At 45.1% G+C, this 22,619-nt stretch overlaps 1 protein-coding gene across 2 annotated transcripts in view; it reads right to left on the bottom strand.

Moving 5' to 3' along the window:
* Positions 1–22,619, bottom strand: part of INTS8 (integrator complex subunit 8) — a 2,196,017-nt gene that overhangs the window by 2,072,562 nt on the left and 100,836 nt on the right. For both annotated transcript variants that reach the window (XM_069621379.1, XM_069621380.1), the window contains exon 2: positions 4,721–4,893. In XM_069621379.1, the coding sequence (XP_069477480.1) occupies positions 4,721–4,874 (154 nt within the window). In that variant the 5' untranslated portion in view covers positions 4,875–4,893. The remainder of the gene's footprint in view (positions 1–4,720; positions 4,894–22,619) is intronic.

Below are 22,619 nucleotides of genomic sequence, written 5' to 3' on the forward strand. Positions count from 1 at the left end.
GAGATACGATCCCTGGGCTTAAAGCCAAGGACAAGTCTAGCAGTCCTATTTTGCATGAGTTGCAGAGGGCAAAGAGTAGAGGCAGGCAGATTTAGAAAGTGGCTGTTGCAGTAATCTAGCCTGGCAAGAGCCAGAGCTCTGGAGACACTGAGCCTCTGGGGGAAGGAGGAAAGGAACAATACCTCTGAGGAGTTGCAGTTGGTAGTGTGGCTTCTTAGATACGTCACATGTGCGGAGAGAAGGAAAGTGTGGAGTAGATGACGACCCCAAGGTTTCTAGCCTCACAGGTGGGAGCAGGGAGAGGGCCAAGAGAGGCCGGCCAGAGGAGCAGGCAGAGATGAAGGAGGAGGCGGCGGAAGGGAGCCTGAAAATGAGTTGTCATCCGCATAGCACTGAAAGTTGAGGCAGGGAGCGGCAATGCAGTGGGCAACAAGTGCGAGGCATTGGTTGAACAGCTGGGGAGAGAGGTTAGAACCCAGGGGAACACCAGATGGAGGAAGGGCCCAAGTTGGACCTGGGAGGGTCGATCGGAGAGGAGAGGTCAGAGTTGGCCAAGACACCAGTTTCCCAAATGCACAGGCCGGTGTATATATGGGATACATTACTCACCGTAATCGTATTTCTGATGCTTGTATCTGCTTAGATTCACATGCTGTGCATAGGCCGACATCTAGTGGAAGCTGCGGAGTATTACAGTTTGTTTTTCGAAACTCGAAAATGGGCGTCGACACAGGCGTGCCAGTAATACTATCCCTAGTGTGACGTCCACTGTACCCAAGATCCCTCACGCGTCTAGGATCGGTGTGACTTGCTATGTGGTTCTTTTCTAATATTTGGGAATTACTTAGCCAGGCAATGCAGTGTTGCCTGGAGTCCATGGGACATGTACAGTACCGAGTTGTGGCTGTATCCTTGATCCACTTCATTCTCTGCCGGAATTTGTATAAGGGCTTCCTGGAGATCTTGCGAGTCATTTCATGCTCCGTGCCTCCCCTCACTGGAGATGGGGTGCAGAAGAGGAAAGAGGTTTGGGCAACTGGGCTCCAAGTTGCTCAGTCGAGGTAGTGCTGCAGCTGTATTGCTACATGGTGCTGTCCACTAGTGCATAGATTGGTGTCAGTCTTCATCCAGTATTGCCTGGTGCCGATGAAAATGGGGGGGGTACCCCTTCGCTTAGTTGGTAAAATTAAAAGAAAATCTATATTATATCGGGATGCAACACTCCGGTACCCTCACAGCAAGTATGCAACAACGTAGTGTAAAGTTTTCATTCAAGTACGATACAAGAACAACACTGAGCTGTACTTTAACCAACTCTTAATTTTGTTACAACTTGTTCATTTCTTCAAAATGGCAGAACCCAGCACCCTTTGCAACCTCTGGGAAGCTTCATGGTCTAGATGAGTAGGGTTCTACTCTTTCGTGCCTTATGCGTATTTTATTTACTTAACAGGTGTCTGCTAAATTCATGTCCTTTTATAATTTAGATAGAGGAAGGTAGTTTTGATTGCTTATGAACTTTATTCAAGCCTCAGACCTGAGAAGTGTTATAATTTAGGATTGTTTATCATGTCTCTCTCACTTCCCTCTTATGTGTGTTTTATAGTCTCTGATCCTAGTAGTCCCTTTTTCCCAGCAGTTAATTATCAGAAAGGAAGCTAGGGAAGCGTTATTGATCTTGTGCCCCTTCCTTATGTGACCTCTTATTTAATAACCCAGTTTCTGAGAGTATTTGGTCGTTAATGTTGATGGTTTGTTTATTGCTTCACATTGCCACACCTAGCATGAACTGTAATTGGTAGCAGATCCCTCACTCGGATAGAATTGTAAAAGATAGCATGTGCCATGCTTCGAAGGAGTTGTGAATGATAGCATGTGCCTCATCTAGATGGAGTTACGATTGGTAGCATTCCTCACTTGGCTGGCACTATGAATGATGGCATATCCCGCACTGGAATAAGTAGAATGAACAGAGTGAATAGAATAAGTGCAATAGAAGACATTGATAACATAGATGGTGCGGTTGTTACGGAGGGCGCAGATGTACCCATATATATGGCACTATGCATGTCCCCACTGTCCTGCTTACGTGCCTTGTTTTAGGTGCTTATACTTAGTCACCATATCACACAACTACGCTTACTCTCTTCTATACACCATCATTCAACTAGAACCCAGCTATACCCTGATAATTCGGCCTAGCTGTTCACATACAAACACCTCATCACCCTAATGAAACACCGCTAGCTGAAGCTAATAGCGTCACAGTGTTAAAGTTTAACTTACAAATATCCCCAACATCACAGAGTGTGCCCTAATAGCGTTTCAGTGTTGCGGATAGAGAACAGCTGTTCACCATGGAGTGGATGGAACGGACATATCTCTGTATCTCCTATATATGCTATGTACCTGTACCCCTGTGTTATCTGTATCACATGTTTACCCCTATCCATCCTGTCGCTCTATATACATATCACGCTATGTATGCCCCCTGTCCTGCTCTCGTGCTTGGTCGCAGGCGCTTTACTGATAACCACCATATCACACTACTACACTTAACTCTTCTCCTATACACCATCATTCAACTAGAACACAGCTATACTATGACACATTTGGCCTAGCTGTTCTCATACTAACGCAACCCCACGAACACCTCATCATCCTAGCTACCTGAGCACATTCCAGCTAGCTTAGGCGTCTCCTCAGGCCTAACACAGCCAGAACTCAGTCTGGGTATCCACCCTCCAGACTGAACACATCCAACTGATTAAATGTACACACCTACCGCTAAGAAGCAGCTATCAGGCAACAACCACTTTCCAAACAGGAACTGTCCCAAACAATCTCAAGGAAGCCTGGGTGCGGCCACTTCTAAAAAAAGGCCACACTTGACCCAGCGCAACCCAACAACTACAGACCGATAACGACAGTCCTGCTCCTCCTAAAAATCCTGGACAAAGCAACTCACATCCAGATCCAAACATACATAGAAGCTAACTCCATAATAGGCAAAAGACAATCTGGCTTCCGTGACGGGCATGGAACAGAATCCACCTCATTAGACCTAAAAAATCAAATCTCTCAGATCATGGACAAAGGCAAACCTGCCTTGCTCCTCCTCCTCCTCAATCTATCAGCTGCTTTTGACCTGGTAGATCACCAAACACTCACCACCCACCTCACCCATGCAGCCCATTTCTCTAATCAAGCAGCATCCTGGATCACTTCCTTCCTTGAAGGAAGAGCCATGAAGGTCTATTCCGACACAGCTAACGCAGATCCTACCACTATAAACTGCAGTGTCCCCCCCAAGGATCTTGTACAGCCCCCACCCTCTATAACTTCTTCACAAAACCCCTCTTCAACCTACTTGACTCCATGGGTGTTGCTTATACAAACTATGCAGACGACACTCAAGTACTTTTACCCCTATCTGGACTCTATCACCAAGACGCCACGGCCCTTCACAACATCTATGCCACTATCCAAGCTTGGATGGCAATCAATGGCCTCTGTCTTAACGGGGAGAAGACTGAAATTCTCATCCTGGGCCAGACAAACACATTATCTAAACTAAGCCCCCAATACAACAACTTCAACATAGACAACTCAACCATCTCCGTATCATCCTCTGACAAGACTCTAGGTGTTCACATTGATGCAAATCTATCGATGAACAAACAAGTCAGCGCCATAGCCTCTGCATCAGCGTTCAGCACCAAACTTATCAATGCCATTAAACCCTATTTATCCACCCCCAACCGCTTGGCCATAGCTAGAGCAACTATAGGAGCCAAACTCGATTATTGCAACGCCCTTCTAGCTGGCACCTGCCAAAAACATTCACAGACTGCAAACCACACAAAACAATGCCCTCAGAGCCGCCATGAGCATCCCTAGAAGAGACCATATATCCCACACCAGACGTGAAGCCCGGTAGCTCAATGTCAAAGACCGTATTATTCTGAAAATCCTCACCATCACTCACAGGTGCATCAACAAAACCGCTCCAGCATACCTATCTGAAGCAATATCAAGGACCACATCCACTCGCCCCACCAGAGCTCAGTACACCAGCCAGCTACACATACCACGCATAAAGAGAGCCACAGTGGAAGGTCTAAGCTTCTCCTATATTGCACCGAAACTCTGGAACTCACTCCCTGCCACCCTTCGAGCTGAAACTTCCATCTCTGTCTTCCGCAACAACCTCAAGGCCACTCTCCTCAACTAGCAAGTGGAGGACTGCCTCCTCCACTTCTGCCATGTATAAGGCACTATATAAATGCCAAGTAACATAACATAACATACCCTTACTGAGCATTTGCCAAGAGTCCTACACAAATGTCAGCCTTCTGGTTTTGATGTTTCAATGTTACAGGGGCTCTTAAAAACTACACATTTTTTCCATCCGTTTATTTGTAAGGACCTAGCTTTTTTGAGATTTGTCTTGTCAGCCAACACACAAGAGCTCACATGAGAGGAAAATGTCAAAGTAATTAAACACATTTCTGTATACCCAAAACTATGCCCAGAATCTGACCGTGAAAAGACTAGAGCTCTATACACAAGCAACAACATTCTCTGACACCGAAAGAGTACATGTCGAACAAACAATGAGGGGAAAAGGCCTTTGTTGGGACAAGTAAGTTATTGCACAATAGAACATGCAACATAATTATCTACACCTTAAAAATGCATCTATGCAAAGATTTCTTACCAGGTGATGATTTTTGCAAGTGTTTTTCAAGAAGCGATTCCTCTAGTAGAAATTCAAACCATGAGGTTTGTGGTGGGGTAGAAGGGCGACCAGAAATTGCTGCTTCCCTGTCTGCAGCTTCGGCACTCATTTTCTTTGCTTGGCTTTTGTCCATCTTGAAATATTTTAATTACCTTGTCAGCGTAAGAAAATATAAGTAAGTTCAAACCACCAACCGCCAAGCCAAATTACACACATGAATTATATACTGGTACAACACAGCTGTAGCATTAAATCATTTTACCAAAATATTGACCTCTGGTGCAGTGGACAGATAATCTAGAATTCCAAATCATCATCTCTGCAACTGGTGCCGCTTATCTAATTAAAACATCATATTTTACATAACAGAGAGAAAAGAAATTATTCAACCTAAATGATGCACAGGAGGTAGGTTTCATTTAGTGAAAGGGCCAGAACTTCTGTGCAGTTGCATGGCATATTTCATGAAATAGCTGTTGATAATTAACAGTGCAAGAAAAGACACAAAAATCAGCGCCTCAAAAATAGTCTTGAAAGATAGGAGAATATTGAAAGGGATGTAATACAAAATGAATTGCGATGACCGTGCTTTTGAAAAGCTCTTATTTTGGACATGGTTGCTTAACTCTACAATGATGAAAAGTGCAGGTGTATGGTTCGATGATTTGATTTTGTCCACTAGTGCTCTCTCCAAGGGTGTAGTATATTATCTCATTCATAATTATATACAGGATTTGATGTGACCTGGCAAGTTAAGGTAGTTCTTGGACTCAGAAGAATAGAACCTACCACAATTAACATAGGGACTACCATCAGTAGTTGGACATCCACCAGGTGGTAACTGCTCCTCTTGTGCTTTGACTTCTCATACAACAAGGTTTACTTATTGATTGATTGATTATTTGTATAGTGCCTATTCACAATGTGTTTCAATGCGCTACAGGGCAAGGGAGGAAGCAAGGGAAAATATAATGACATTCTAACAAGGCCATGAGACATTAAGAATGAGAAATGCACTATTGTACTAGGCCTGGCAACATTTCAGATAGTGCAAGAGCTATGACAAAGATAAGGCGGGATGCAGGGGGTGGGGGTAAGAGAAGACCAAACAAGCGACCATCGTACTAAGCCTGACAACATTTCTGGTAGAGCCGGAGATTGACAAGAGGTGCAGGGCGAGGGGAGGAGGAGAGGAACAAAACAAGCCACTATCATACTAGGGCTGATGACATTCCAGGTAGTGCTGGAGGGAGAGGAAAAGCAACAAGCTACTATCATACTAGGTCAGAGGACAGGTAAGTGCAAAGAATATAGTAAGGTGTCATGACCCTTGCCCCTGGCCCTCACTGGCAAGTCAGCCTTCCAGATAGGGCCAGGTCAAAGGCCTTAAAACTTCATCCAAGACTGCGCCAGGCTCATAACCATCATGAAGACCAACATTAGGATGGGATTATTTACTTGGGACTATAACTTCGGGGGGGGGGGGGGTTCAGCTAACATGGAGGCACACACATAGCTCAGTTACAAGGAACTGAGCTATGCGGTCTAGTCTTTTGGGTGTGGCAGGCCCAGGACTACTTTACCTGGACTACTTTGGGTGTGGCAGGCCTGGGACTATTTTACCTGGACTACTTTACCGGAGACTATTTAAACCACACCCAAACAGCAGAACATGCTTTGCATTATTCTGCTGTGGGCAGCGTAACGCTCACCGTGTCCAGTTCTTTGATGCCAGTTTACCTGAAACCAAGGACCTGCAGAGAGAGAAAGAACACTGTGAAACTTACCTGGAACAGTATCCGGTCTTCAATCCATCGCTGACTTCAGTTCCACTCACCTGAAGGTACGAACTCCATCATCCTGCACCATATGCATCCTGGAATACCATAACCTGGAAAGAGGAGAAAGAGCATTAGTAAGCGTTTACTCACGTTTCCTCCTGAATGAAGATAGCCACACAATTCTTACCTGGGTAGTCACCTCCTGGTCAGTATCACTGCTGGAACATTACGGTGCTCGGCGAGGAACATCACAACCCGCAAGGAGAGAAAAGATACAGGTTAGCAATATAAAAGGCGAAACAGCGCCGCGCATCGCGCATTACTCACCGGACAGCATCGCACACACCGCGCTTTCGCCTACCGGCCCATGCTCAACTTCAAACTGCATGACAACACCAAAATACCTTTCCATACCTAAAAGGAAAGAAGCAAGACATTATTATTTGAACTAAGAGGAACATAAGAAGTGCATATAAAGACTGTAAAGCAGCAAACCTACGGAGTCGCAGCAGGCCTGGATTCCCACAGAGGGGCTTGCATCAGTGAAGTAACTTGGTCGCTGCTCGCCCCCCACATCTATGTGCCCCTGCCACGAGGAGCAGGACGGAGAATCTACCTCTTACAATATTAAGACCCATCTTTAACCAGAGGCCTTACCAAGGGACCGGGAGAGGGTTCGAGTGCAAATCATCCAACCAAGGCTGGGTGGCGTCCCTGTGGATACCAGGTGAGCGTAACATAAGGGGAGAGGGAAATATAGGGAGAGAAAGAGAAGACTAAGAAACAGAGTGTGGTGAAAGAGAAGAAGCAGCAAGCAGGGGGAGTGGGGAGAGTAATACAACCGGCAGGCAAACATACATCACCAGCATACAACAGGGGCGGGGGGCGTAATAGAACAGGCAGGCAAGCTGACATCAGCATAACAGCAGAGGGTGGGGGGCCTGCGCAGATGGCGCAGCAAGTATGAATAAAGCACAGTCAGATTTGAAATAGCAACCAAAATCAGATGCTAGCAATGGGTGCAAACATGGGAGACAAGCAGATCAGGAAACAAAGTCAAAAGAGGGTAGAAGTGTGTCCAGAAGGAAGGAACTAACCCATAGTTATGGTGGTTTGAAAGTTAAATAAGTCCAGGTTTGCTTAGATAAATGAAGTAGCAGCAGCATAGAAGTAAAAATGCAGGGGTAACAAGAAAATACCTCAAGTAGCGGACATAGAGCAGAAAGGGGCCGGTCCCCAGTTGGTCAAGATGATCACAATGGCCAATCAAAACACACACGTATGCTGGAAATGCATACTGGTAACAGAATAAACCTGCAGCCATCTTGGAAATGCTGCAACATCGGCTGAAAGTTGGGAAGCAACGTGGCAGGAGCATATGCTGCAAGAGTACAGCACAGAGGGCACAATAAAGGAATGCCCAGCAGCATGATGGCAGGAATCACAGCGTTGCAGGTGAAATTAAATGACATTTCAAGATTTTTGGTTTTTTCTTTGATTCAGAATTTCCAAGAATTGACTAAGGGCACTGAAAAATGCCTTGGATGGGGTGTAAGCAGGTCAGCACAGCCACCGGGTGTGCTAAGTAGATGGCAAATGAGGGATGATGTTGCTCCTCGCGCTCCGGAGCAGGCAGAGTGATGGGATTGGAATAACATTGAAACAGCAATTAAACTTACAGCTGAAGCATTGAAGGATACCACCTTCATGGAAGGCTTGAGAAAAGACATTGTGGAGTACTTTCAACTTAACACTGGAAGCATAGACTCAGCAGGCACGCTGTGGGAGGCATTCAAGGTAGTAGTGAGGGGGGACTGCCATTTCGCAATCAACCGGGATGCAAGGTAGCATCTTGAGAGACCTGGGTTAAGACAGAAAGGGAACTAGAAATTAAAGTGCAAGACAAGGGGGAAATCCCCAGAGGAAGCAGTGACCATAAACCGGCTACAGCAAACGTGCAGAGAGCATTTGGACAGAATGTGTAATCTAAATTATAAGAAGTATATAGAGAGACAACATGCTGAAGGTGATAAGCCGGGCAGGCTACTGGCATGGTTGCACAAGAGTGAGTCTCTGCGACAGGTTACCAGAGTAATTAATGGGACGGATGGGCAGACACGGGACACCTAGGAGGAGGTGAATGGTAGATTTTATTATCATTATAAAAGGAGCTATTTGCAGAGGGTGGAGATGAGGGGGACACAAACAGAGGAGGCCTTGACAGAAATGACCCTGCCGCGGTTGGAGGAGTCCGAAAGAGAGAGTCTAGAAGCACTGGTAATGTTGGAAGAACTTGCACATTATCAAGTCACTACCCACTAGTAAAGCGGCCTACCAAGTGAGTTCTACAAAATATTCATGAAAGAGTTGCTCCTTCCCTTATTAGCCATGTTGACTGAGGCGCTTGAGGCCAGAGCGCTGCCCGCGTCCCTTCGGGAGGCAATGATCATCCCACTGCTGAAGCCTAACAAACCAGAGGAGGAGTGCTGGTTTTACAGACCGCTCTCAATGCTAAATCAGGATAGTAAAATATTAACGGCGGTGCTAGCAAATAGGTTGAAACCCATTCTGCAATGACTTATTCATTCGGATCAGTCAGGCTATGTCCCGGGAAGGAACATATCTGATAATCTTAGGCGGCTACACCATGTTATAGACCAGACAGATGGGAGCTCACAAGAGATAGTGATAATCTCATTAGATGCGGTGAAGGCTTTTGACTCAGTCAAGTGGCCATGCAGCTGGCGGTATTACGGAAGTATGGAATGGGGCCTGAATATCTTAAATGGATGCAACTGTTATACAGTGACCGTTAGCCGGGTCAAAACAGGGACGGTTATTTCTGATCAGTGTGCGGTTGGGCAGAGGCACGCGACAAGGATGCCCTTGGTCCCCAATGTTATTTGTCCTGGCACTTGAGCCCCTAGCAGCGTATCTATGTCAACAATACGATGAAGTGGGGATTAACACCAAAGGGGGGGGCGGGACACTTAATTTCGATGTATATGGACGATATACTGTTATACTTCCAATACCCTGAGGAGAATCTGCAGTGTGTCTTAGAAGTAATGGGACAATACGCACAGCTGTCGGTTATAACAGTGTCAACCCCACTAAGGCCAGCATATTCCCCTTGGGCAGGTATAGAGGGGTACAGGTAGACAAGCTCCCCGTATTACAGATTGGGTAGTTAACCGAGTCGTTCCGATACCTAGGTTTTGCTATTTATCATAAGGTGAAGGTTGAATATGAGCGGAATACGGTGAAAGCAGTGGCGAACATAAAATACAGTGTGACATTCTGGGCTAAGCTTCCGTTGACTATAATGGGGAGATGGTCGTACTGCCTAGGTTGTTGCATTTCTTTTCTAATATTCCGTACCTGATACCTAGACGCCTTTTGTGGGAATACATAGCATGTGTAGGGGGTTTATATGGGGCAGTAGCAGGAACAGAGTTGAGCTGTGTAAATTGCAAAACCCATACGAGCTGGGAGGAATTAGATTACCTAATTTTGAAGTGTATTTTTTGGCCAGCCAACTCCAATGCGTGGCACGATGGCTGGCAGATGACTCCACATCCGAGTCCAGGTTGCTTGGAACAGATTGTGCCCTTCACTTTTTGAAGGAATGGATGTGGTTACCAATCGGGAGGTGGAAAAGTGGATTGAGATTATTAGATGTGGGTAAACAGGTATGGAAGTGAACCTACCTGCTGCTCTGTAATCCAGAGCCGTGCTCCCCACAAATGCCATTAGTGGTGCTTGATAGGATTGATCACCAATTACTTATAATACTTCAGGGGTATTGGGAGACTAATGGTACAGTTACACTCAGACATATGGAGTGAAGGTGCAGTCATCCCATTTGAGGAGTTGATGAGTGATACAGGATTGCAGCGGGGTCAGTACATCACGTATGCCAGGTTAATCAAGCTAGTTAAGAATAGGTGGACACAGACAGTTATGACACAACAGCCTGATGCTGTAGTAGAAACTTTCTGGGCTATATCTGAAGGGGGACATGAAGTATCCCCAATATATGAGCTGGTGATGACCGAGGTTGGAAAAGAGGTGATTAAAGTGAGACGTGATTGGGAGGAAGAGAGCTGAGCGGATGAAGATGGGTGGTGGCTTAGAGTGCAAGGGTATCACAAAAAAGTTTCTAGGAATGTAAGGCTACAACAAATTCAGTTGTTTATAACTCAGAGCATACATGACCCCGGACAAGATAGCTGGGTTCAAAAATGCAGGGCCGCAGTCATGCCCGAAATGACGGGAAGTAAAAGCTGGGATGGCTCACATGTTCTGGGTTTGCCATGAAATTAGGAGATTTTGGGAGGAAGCGGCGCACCTCCTAGCGGAGAAAGAGATAACGCTTGATATAGATTCCTTATGGGCATGGATGCTCGGAGGGTTCCCTAGACCACGAAACCTTAGACATGTAAGCAAGCTCAAAGACCTGGTGTATATCCTAGCAAAGCGTAAGATTGCCATGAGTTGGAAAGCAAAGAAAAGACCAAATTCAGAGGCCTGGTGGCAGGATCTCCGAAAATGGGCGAATGCCGAAACAACTGTGTGGCAAGAAGCCTCGACTAGAGGAAGACAGGAGGAAGCACAGGCATTGATAGGTTGGAGACACCTAGTAGCGTCTATATTTGAGAACAGTGTGGGAGGTTCAGAAGATGGGGACTCCTCACAGGATGACATTATTGAAAGGCCTATGAAAGCGGCTGAAGTGAATGACGGGGCTTTGCAGGCAGTTGGTGGGGGGGGGGGGGTAATTTAAAACAATGGTTTTGTACAAGTGATCCAGATGTGTTGTTTTGATGCATGTTTGTATTGGAATCAATAAAGAAATTAAAAATAAATAAAACACACATTGAAACAGCAATTGAACTTTAAAAATACCAAAGTGCTCTACGCAACTGCTTGCCTCCGACTCAAGATAAACATAGGGGAGACATTTCAGGTGGTTAAAATCTATATAGGTCAACACAGGTCCAAACATCTCAAGCCACCTCTTGTTAGGCAAAGTGGTCTTGTAAAGCAACCTTCTGCCATTTTGGGTGGACCTATAAGAAATGAGGGGGCAAGGCTTTGTTTTTGGGAAAGGAGTGGGTTTTTGGTGCATGGAAGCCAAAGAAACTGAAACCTGAGTGCCGGTATAATTCTATGGATATGGAAGGAATACTCTGGTATGGGTATATCCGGATAGGAAAGCGCAAGATCGGATTAATAACAGCTCTGCAAATATAGGTTAGATGTTGATGTGGTGTGTGATAAAGTTAAAGAAGTGAGCTATATCATAGCCTGATTAAAGTAAATGTAGGAACAAAGGCATGAGGACTCCATTTGTGATGGATTTGGGTGTGTGTAGTTTAAGGTGGATGGTGATTTTACAAGTTTGTTGCTTGGCCAGGGACTGGAGAGTTAGCTGGTATGCTGTGAAACAGTACCAGACAATCAACTACTTTGGAAAAAGGCATATTGTTAACTATGTTCAGCTGGCTCTAGAGTGTCCATGCTATGGTTTAGGGTTGAGTGTCCAGAATCACCACAATACATTTTAAAACATTATGTGGTGGAGTAGGAAACACACAAACTGCTGTAACATCAGCAGATTGGGTGGCAGTCAGATGATTTAAGCAAGGGGCATCTTCCATTTTGCTTGCGATAAAGTCTTGGAAGATACAACGTAAAAACAGATATGGAGTATGAAATTAGTTAACATCAATTGTATTGTGCAGACAAAGTCCTTTATCAGTGATGTTTGGGAGTTATAATGTGCTAACTCTCTGAAGACTAAAAACTAGGCAGGCAGTCAAAAATGTGATGCAGTGAGCGTGAGGTTGATTAATTGGCAGTGGAATGTTTAAATCCACTTATCTTGTGACCTCTAAGGGATACATAATTGTTCATTTGACCTTAAGAAAAGAGCTGCGTTCAATAATTCTATATTCATGACTAATTCACATGTCACCAACCCATACTCAGTTTAACTTGGGATGTAAATCGGAAATAGGATGTGCTGCATTTGATAGTGTTTTTATTCAAGCTGTATTTCATTTATCGAATAAAAGGGAAAATAAAATTGGTCTAAACCATGCTGTAAATTGTTAGAGCAAAACATCAGGAAAGAGGTTGTATTAAAATAGGATTGTCCCCAAATTGAAGAAATTTTTGGTTTTGTAGACACATTTTATTATCAACACCAATAGTTGTATGGGTGTTGGGATAAATTAACCCAGTTCTGGTTTTTTCATGCTTTCTAATTTTGATATTAGAGATATCCATGCATCGTCGATCGAGTGACTGGTTCCCTGCATTTTTTATTTGACATGCAAGGGGTAGATGTCGTAGGGTGCATTGGGTGCCAATCTTGAGTGAGATAGTTTGGTACCACACAGGGATCCAATTACCAATTGTAGAATTATTATTTATATCCTTCAATTACAAGGCTATGCAAGAGCACGTATTTGGGATCATAGTTTTAATAATTGTTGTAAAGATTATTGGCAAAAGCACAAGGTAGCATATACATTAGAATATATATAGCAAGAATTACATGTTCATCAAATAGGGATTGATAAATGGTTTTGCTATGTAAAGTAGAAGATCTAGCATATGTCTGTAATCAGACTCCCCCTTCCAAGATGGCAGGCCTATTCGCCATAATAGACACTTTTGCGTTTGTCTGGAGTTCTAACATATTAAGGTGCATTGAGAAGACCGCCCAGGAGAGAACACTGAGAGGCCAACCGGCAAGTAACTTTAGGTAGGATTCCGTTCACTTTAATAAAGTTTGAACCGGTGTGTGTATAACTCTCAGAGCGTCTAATAGAACAACCGAGCCTATGCGGCACCCTAATGAATGAAGTTGGGTCGAAACCCTAGATGGGTTCCACAGATGCACCGGGATCCAGATTAACCACGGCAAGTCTTGCTTATTCCCCCTGGCTGCACTTAGTGGAACCGAGAAAGAACACCTCCCCCCACTGGCCCTGAAGTGGGAACCCACCACGTTCAAATATCTGGGCGTCGCGATCCACCGGGACCCCGAGGCAGAACACGCATTAAACACGGGCAGGGCTAAGGAGGGACTGGCTAAATCAATTGACCTATGGTGTAAATTGCCCCTCTCAATGGCTGGCAGGGCGGGACTCCTCAAAATGGTTGCTCTCCCGCGTCTTCTACATTTCTTCACTAACGTCCCCTACAACATCCCCCAACGTTTCTTCAAAGACCTGAGCAAACTATGTAGGAAACTCCTATGGCGGGAGGGGAGGCACAGAGTTGCCCTAGACGTAACTCAAAGACCGTACGAGAGGGGAGGCCTGAAGACCCCTAACTTTGAGCTCTACTACATAGCGGCCCAGCTTAAGCACGTGATCCAGTGGATGGCCGATGATGCCACGACGGACACACGCCTATTGCAGCCCCCAGACGCACCTTGGTTGCTTAGGGACCTCCTCTGGATCAGACCAATACCTAAAACGCTGGATGCATACCTCATCCGCCTAGGCACTCAGATCTGGAGTCGGGCCTGCAAATCGGTCGGGTTGACCGACCCCTACTCCCCACAAATCCCTATAGCCGCCATCATGTCCACTAGACCGGAGGACCGGAAGGCGATCCGGAATAGGTGGGAACCCTCCGGTGTTGCCACCCTGGGCGATCTGATAGACGACCAGGGCACTCACACATTTTCCGAACTGCACGAGTTGACTGGGGTTCCACTGGGTCAGTTCCTTTTGCATGGGGCGGTGATGGACAGGCTTAGGAAGCGATGGCCGGAAGCGGAATCCCAATGCGCCGGACACGAGTCCATTGAGAATTTGGTGGGCGTAGCAGAGGGGGGACATGAAACCTCTAGGCTTTATGAGATCCTAATTGACAACACCACACATAACGAACTCACATGCAGTGGTAAATGGGAAGCCGAGCTAAACACGCTATTCGGAGACACGGAGTGGGAAACAATAACACATTACCATAAAAAAGTCTCCAGGAATGCCCGATTCCAGCTTATCCAATTTTACATCATCCACAGGGCCTACCTTACCCCTGCTGTCATCTCGAGATTCAATGGTGCCGGCGTAGTTCCGTGCCCCAAGTGCCAAGAACCCGCGGCTTCACTGACCCACATGTTTTGGGCCTGCCCGGATATACAAACCTTCTGGTCGCAAATTCAGACCAGGTTGGCAGAGGAGGACATAACGCTAGACGTGCAATCCCCTAAGGCATGTCTATTGGGCTCATACCCGCAAGGCAAAAAAAACAAACCCCTCAATAGGCTCAAGGACTTGATGTACATCCTCGCAAAAAGGCGCATCGCAATGGCCTGGAAGTGCCCCAGGGCCCCTAGACTTGTGACATGGTGGGAAGACCTCCGTAGGTGGTCTATGGCTGAAACCGGGGCCTGGGAGCTGGCACAGCGACAGCAGAAGACAGGTGACTCGGAAGACCTCTTGCAATGGATAGCCCTCACGACAGCCCTGTTCCGTCCTAAAGAAGTCAGTACCTCAGGTGAGGACCCGGACAGCCCGGGCTCACCCTAACACCAATGGCAGACCGCGCAACCCCGGTCCGGGTTCGCATGGGGGGAGGAGGGAATGGGAAGTTATTGTGGATATATAACTGATTGCTATGTGGATGATGCTGTTTGTATAAGTTTTTTTTGAAAAATCAATAAATATATTTAAAAAAAAAAAAAAAATGAATGAAGTTGGGTGGGGACGCTAATATCATTATTGGTTTTTCCACTCACAGCTAACAATTTTAACCGCATTGGCGGTCTTAAAGACTGGACATACAAGGTACGTTTGTCACTGGGGTGCACCTTACTGTGGTGTATGTGTATGAACAAGAGGGTTGGTACATGGTCCCAAGCTGGACAGATACGCTAATATTACTATTGGTTTTCTTATTTACAGTCAAATAATTTCACCGCATTGACCGTCTAAAGGATTGAGCATGTAAGGTATTGGATTATAGCCACTAATAAGTTCCTTACGGGGGACACAAATATTAGCCTAGGGGCTAATTTTAAGTCATAAAATGCATGAGGGCACAAGGCAATTGCCTCCATGATAAAGCTTGGCTCAGGTGTCACCCAAAGTAGGCTTTACTTTATGGATTAGGCAAAGCACTTTGTGTAAATGAAGTGTTGTACTCACAAGAGAGTTAATTTGACTTGGGTCATTTGATACATAATTAATTTCTCTTTTCTTCTATTTCTTCCCCTTCCCAGTTTGTTTTTCCTTTGGCATTTGGTTTGCATTACTATTTGCTGGTATCATCATTATGACTGATGTGTTTAACAATTGGTTACTAATATATTTTAACCATCTTTATGATTTCATTACTATACAAACTCTTATGCGGTGATGTGCCTGGGGTATTGTAATTTCTCAACATGTATTACCAACCCTCACAATGTGTTTTAAAATAACTTTTTATTATGTTGTATTATGTATGGTATGTTAATTACAGCCTGGAAGAAGACTTGTGGTCGAAACACGTGTTGGCTATTTTTCACTATAATTAAAAGCAATGAATTTGTTAAAAAACTGTAGTCAGTGCAGTGCGGTTGTGATTCCAAAGAATTGTTATAATTGGGACCTGTGTGGCATTGGGTCCACTGTGCCACTACCACCCGCAGCAGACACTTATCATTGGGTATTATAGTAATAGAAACCCTTAAAATTCAGCTATTGAGGTTGTGTGACGAGCGCATTGGATCTCATTTGCGTGTCCCTTTTGAAAAACGCTTTGGGGAAAAGGTTTTTCTTTTTTTTTAGAATAATAAAGTAAGCCTTTCCGAGAGGGTACAATGGACAACCTCTGATTTTGACAGCAAGAGCAGAGGCGAACATTAGGCGTTCTATTTTTTAATGTAAGAACAGAATGCTTAAACAACGTATTTAGCAGCCATCTAAACCCTTACTCAAACTACATTTGCCATGAAGCATGGTTAGAAAATGAGGGGAGCTGGGAGCTATTTAGCTCCTGCTTCTAGCATAGCAGACCCTGGTTAGCTTGAAACCAACAGCTACCAAGAGCTACTTTTGGCTCCTAGTGCCAACTGGTGCCTTTTAAACATGTAAATGTAACATTAACGTTCAGTATTTGCAATTATTATTAAAGGAGCATTTCTGGTAGCTCCTGGTTCCCCTGCGGTAACTCCTGCCTACATGGTGATGACTGAGGCCCAGTAGCTACTCCTGTTCATCAAATCTCAATTTAGAACCTTGATGAAACTCTGAAGAAAAAGGTAATCCACCGGCTTTACACGTAGCCCATACTACCCCAACCACATCTTAGCTCCTTCAATAAAAACCTTCAGATGCTCTATCCTCCTCTTTCTTCGCAGTTCAAGCAACTGGACAAAGTCACAGTGCCAACATTGGATCCAGCCCAGGCAATTAGTCCCAAACCCCCTGAGAGAGCACCTAGTTCCCGATGAAAGATGGTATTCAGGACTGCATCTTCCAAGATGCATCAGGTTTAGAAATTCAAAACCCAGAGCGGATTCTGGATTCAGAAAAAGATAAGCTATTGAGGAAACACTAGCACACACCCCCTTAGTCAATGGGTGCAGATTTTCGAAGGGAACTCCTAAACTTAACTGCTCCCATATATACCCCACAAACTGCAGCAGAAGCGCTTGTGAAGGACAACAGTTTTCTCCCTTGTCTGCACCTGCAGCATTTAAGAAGAGAAATACTTCCTTCCCCCGTCTTTGAAAGGAAAATCGATTTTGCACAAATGGAAACTAACTAGACATTTTTCTGTTTCTTCTGGCAGTATTTTAACACCAGAAACACACAAAACAAACTTCTGTGCAGGGGCAAAGCCAGGAGGCAAGACAGGACCAGAGTAGCAGGCAAACTCAGGCTTTGGCACAGGAACAAAACTGAATGAAATCCAAAATGGCGGCAACCCTTTTAAAGGCTTCCCTCCCCTAGCTGGAATTGGAAACCGATTAGCCAACAATTTCCAAAGTTTGCCTCAGTCAATCGGAGAACGGTGAGGGATTTAAAACTGAGACTAAGAACTACAAGCAGCATCCCTGAGCTGGGAGCGTACGAGGGGAGTTTATTGAGAAAGATGAAGAGCATCAAAGAATGTAAACCCTAAGAGCCCAGAAGAGGGGTGTGCTCCAGGGAAGGGAGGAGAGCCACAGGAACCCCAGAATATGGGTGTGCAGCAGTGAGGGGAAAGAAGAGCCCTGTGAACCTCAGAAGAGGGGTGTGCTTCTGTTAAGAAGAGATGAGCCCCTGGGCCACAGAAGAGGGGGGGTGCTCCAGGGAGGGAGAGGAGATCCCAGAAGAAAGACCCCTGACCCAATAGAAGGGGGAGGGGGAGTAGTAAGAGAGTCACTTTGATCCTGCGAAGAGATGTGTAAGAGATCACCTTAAACCTCAGAGGGATGTAGTCCTGTGAGGGGGAAGGGAGTCCCATGAGCCCAGAGGATGGGTGTGCTAGAGTGAAGAAAGAGTGACTTTAATCTTCAGGAGGTTGACATGTAACAAACAAAAGAGCCCCTTTACCTTTGGAAGAGGGGAGTAAGTAACAGAGGAGGGCATGAAGAACACTAAGTACAGAGAAGAAAGGCACAGGGAGGAAGGGATGGGAGGAGAAAACCTATGCTATATAGGCTGTGAAAAGGAGTGTCTCAAGGGTGTTAGCAGAGTTCCTTTTCTCTAACAGACACAATGGTGTTATTTGGGGGACAGTGAAAGGTTATAGTTAATTATGCAAGGTATTGCTGTGCCTGGGGAAATTTGGAGGAAGTGACAGAAAACTGTTTGGTGGAAACGCATGGAACAGATATTACCAATGACCTCTTATGCACATGGCGGTGTGGGGGGGGGGGTCAAAGGGCAGAGAAGCCAAGATAATCTGGAGGAAAGTAATGACAATGGTTGACATGACAGGCTCACTAAATGTCTGTGGGCTGAACACCAATTAAGAGTATCCAATGAAGTAGAAAATTAAAGAGACTGTGCAGAGGAAATGTAGCTCTTCAGTTCATCCACCTACAAAAAGAAGACCAGCATAGGCTCATGTACAGACACTTCCGGGTGCAGGAGCATTCATCTGCCAGGGGGCGGGTGTGGCATTGCTATTTCACAAGGTTGCTCCATTTATAATCCAGGAATGTAAAAGAGGCCCTATCAGGAGGGATATTATAGTACATGACACCCTAGAGGAGAAATGCCTAACAATAGCCTCCTTCTATTCCCTGTGAAGGCATCATGAAGCAAGACACGAGAACAGACTTAAAGTTAAAAATGAGATAATTTATTAAAGTAAATTTCAGGGTGGTATGGTTGAAGGCCTAATTGTCCCTATGCTAAGGTGGGATTTCCCTACCTGAATGAAACTAAGGAAAGTCTGAGTCAAAGAGTTCAAGTTAAAAAAACTGTGTCCCCAAAACCTATCCTTGCTCTCACAACGAAAGCTAAACCACGTGTAGAGGTGTCAATAATCACAGAAATAGGGTTCAACATAAAGTCTGAGCTTCTCCCAGCTCTTACCCTCCTTTTCGGCTCCCCTTCCCCAAGTTCAAGAAGGTTCGCAAAATGTTTTAAGATTACTGTTCTCGAGTTCAAGACAATGTTCAGCACACTCCTTGGGGTTCCCTTCCCCATGTTCCAAGCAACACATTGCAAAGGAAAAGGGCCTGGAGGTTCTGTCCTCAAGACAGCGATTGTAGTTCCTCTGGGCTCAGGGTTCCCTTCCCCAAGACTTTAATACCACAACTGATATTTGTTTCAGTCTTTCAAAGTTCAACAGAAATCTAGGCCAGCTTGACCCTCCTTCTGGTTTGCATCACAAGCCTACTTTTAGTGCTTCTTCTGGATAGATTTCACAATGTCTTTGGTTTTCACACTTCAGGGTTTCCTGGTCTGGGCGCAGTTGCCAGACCGCACGGTCCACCCATCACAGGTCGCGCAACCAGGAACCCAAGGCTCTTTAGCCCACACAGGTTCTTCTGTTTTACTCCTGTGTACAGATTCACCTTCAATTGACCTATCTTTTTCAGCCTCTTAACTTTGCCATTATGTGTTATAAACCACTGTGCTAGTCTTCGGCCTTTTAGCACTGTACTCATTCATAATGTTCTCTGTATTGTGGTGGTCTGGTTCATGCCCCACCTTTCTGTGATAATCTTTCACACTTACAAACTTTCGTGAAGATTGCGTTTAATTGGGCATGTTCCCTTTAATCTTTCATCCGTTACAAGTTTTGCCCATATTCAATATGCATAACTTTTTCTTGTTTCATATTTTCATTCCGTTCGGTATTCAATTTATTTATAGTTCAGGGTTGGTTAAAGTTTTTAGCTAAGTGTTTAAAATGCATATTTTCTCTTTAGTTCGAGTTCTCGTTTAGTTCGGTATTAAACATGTATATTGCAGGTCATGTTTTTATTCTATTCGTTATTCAATAAACATTGTACGGCAGTTCATTATCTGTGTGCAGCCTTTCCGAGGTGCCCCGGCATCGAGTGACCTTCCCAACACTCCTGCGTTCGGTCTGCTTCTTCAGTCAGCAGACCGCCTCCTGCGACCACGTCTCGCATTGTGTGTGCCCGCCTGCAGACGCCGGGGTCTCCACTTCCCAGTCATGGACGCAGGGGGCGTCCATTCTTTCCTGCCTGGCGGATTGCCAACACACTTCCCAATATTGAGGCTACCAAATGTGTGGCAGGCCCAGGGCTGAACTGCTCTTGGATGCCACAGCTCCTCTGGGCATCGGCCCGCGTCCTGGCTTCCTCGCAGGCCCAACCAAAGCCTCCTTTTCATGTCATAGGTCTCCTACTGGTTTCTACCACACAGATCTCTGGGTTGCCTCCTCTGCTGTTATTTGGTTCTCTATGTATACACCGGCAACCACTTGCCAGGTTGCAGATGTGGATTCCTATTTAGATTCTCCTGACCATAGTTAACGGGACATGCCTGACCCTCACAGTTCTCTGCAGGCATCTTCTTCGTCCCAGTACCAAAGTGGTGAAATGGGAGTTTTGGTGTTTGTTGCTCTTAGTCACATCTTCCTTTTCCCAGTACTTTCAGTGCCCAAATGTGGGGAAATGACGGAAGCTGATTCACAACAGCCTATAAAGGCCGGGGGAGGGGGTAGGTTGGTTGGTTATCAATAGGGAAATGTCTCGCCTGTAGGCACTCCGCTCCCAATCTCAAAAGGACCCTCCACCCAGGTGATCCTCCTTCGCTTCTGCATCCCCAGGGTTAGGATCCAAAGGTCATGGCCTTTCCCTGGCCACCTTAGAAGAGAATCCAGGGGGGCTAGGAGTGAGGATACCCTTCAGTTTCTCACAGCCCCCAATAAAGCATAGGAAGAATTAATGACAAGCTTTCTCAAGAAATTAGGCAATTATGCAATAGGTAACATAACTTATGAGAAATATGAACCAAGTAATGAATAGTAAACTAAATAGGTCTTGGCAAACTACTGACTCGTCTGTAGGTAGCGCGTCACCTAGACTACCACAATTATTCGAAAATCTTGGCCTATTCGAAGAATGCAGGTGTTCCAATTCATCAAACCAGAAATAATACCCGTGAATTTGCATGTGCACAAATCCTTCTATAGGATTGATTACACATTTATCTACTTGTGCCAGATGAGGCTACTGTCCAAAGTGGAGTTTTAAGCTATGACCATCACAGACTACAACACGGTGGTAGTATCGTTCCACGACTTAGCAATAAATCACAAACAAGGCACGTGGCACCTACGCTAAACCATGTGCTTAGGAACTTAAGGATACAATAAGTGAGCATTATATGCTTAACGAACCAGGGGACACATCGCTGGGGAAATACTGCGATGTCCTTGCAGCCATGGGTAAGCTAATACCGTTCTGTGACTGTGGGGCTCATGCAGAGGTTTTCGGAAGATGAGTTCATGGTAGAACTAAAATTAAAAAGCAATAGAGTACAAGGCAAACCCGACAAGGGCTATCTGTAGACAACGGGCGAGGGTTCAAAATAAACAACATACGCTGAGGGTTCAAAAAGCTGATTGCGCATTGTTACGACTGAACAGGGGTATTATGAGCATGGCAAAATAACGGGAAGAAAGCTAGATATCTGCTTTTGCCCTCAAAAGGTTAAAAGAGAGACATAAGAGGGACAGAGGAGGAAGACACAGGAAGAGAGAGGACAAACAGTGGATACAATTGGAGAGAGGAGAGTAGTGGGTGAAAGATAGAGCATTAGAGGGACACAGGGAGAGGAAAATCGGGGTAGGAAAGGAAGAAGATAGAGTGGGTCTGGAGTGTCTGGAAGGCACAACCCTGAATAACTGATCCAAAGTTAGAGTAGGACACGCATAGGAAGTCCCAAAGGGGGGGTTACATATATAGTGGGGTTGCCTTTAGCCCCAACTGAATAGCAAGGCAGAACCTAGACAGTAGGGGTAAGTAATCAGGACACAATAACCTGAGGAGTTGGGATGATTGAGTAGTGAAGGTTCTTGCTTTCTCTAGACAAGAGTGTGACGGATGGCCCTTAGAGCCCCTTTCAAGAAACTAAACAAAAACTCTCAGAACTGGTGTGTTGTTGAGGCCATCTGTGACAGCAATAACTCTTGCATGCCAAGGGATCCTTGCCAGGTTTAGGGATTAGTATAACCTTGGGTCCCATCAGTTGCCCTAAAAGACATTTTAATCGAAACCTTTTAAATTTGTTTTTTTCATCATGCGATTTATCATATAAGTTCACAGGGTTCAGTTTTTACATCACTGTCGCACATGGTTCATATTGTTGGGAGCCGTTTTCATTGTATTAAGTGCCTAGCTATGTTTGTGGAGTAGTGAATACTGTTGGCATATACTTGCACAACATTGCAGAATGTGTGAATACCATATATTTTTATAATAGATGTACCTACTAAACCAGGATAGCAGCTATTAAGTGTTATATGCTAGAGATGCACGAATAAGTAATAATCTTGGCTTGAGTCATGGATTTTTGGATGGAAGATTGCATTAAAGAGTTTAGTCAGATGTGGGACAAGGGATACAGGAAAGGTTTTAAAGAACTTGGGAGCAAACCATCTTTTACGGA

The sequence above is a fragment of the Ambystoma mexicanum genome, chromosome 5q (assembly GCF_040938575.1).
Source record: "Ambystoma mexicanum isolate Mex_15411 chromosome 5q, UKY_AmexF1_1, whole genome shotgun sequence".
Lineage (NCBI taxonomy): Eukaryota > Metazoa > Chordata > Amphibia > Caudata > Ambystomatidae > Ambystoma > Ambystoma mexicanum.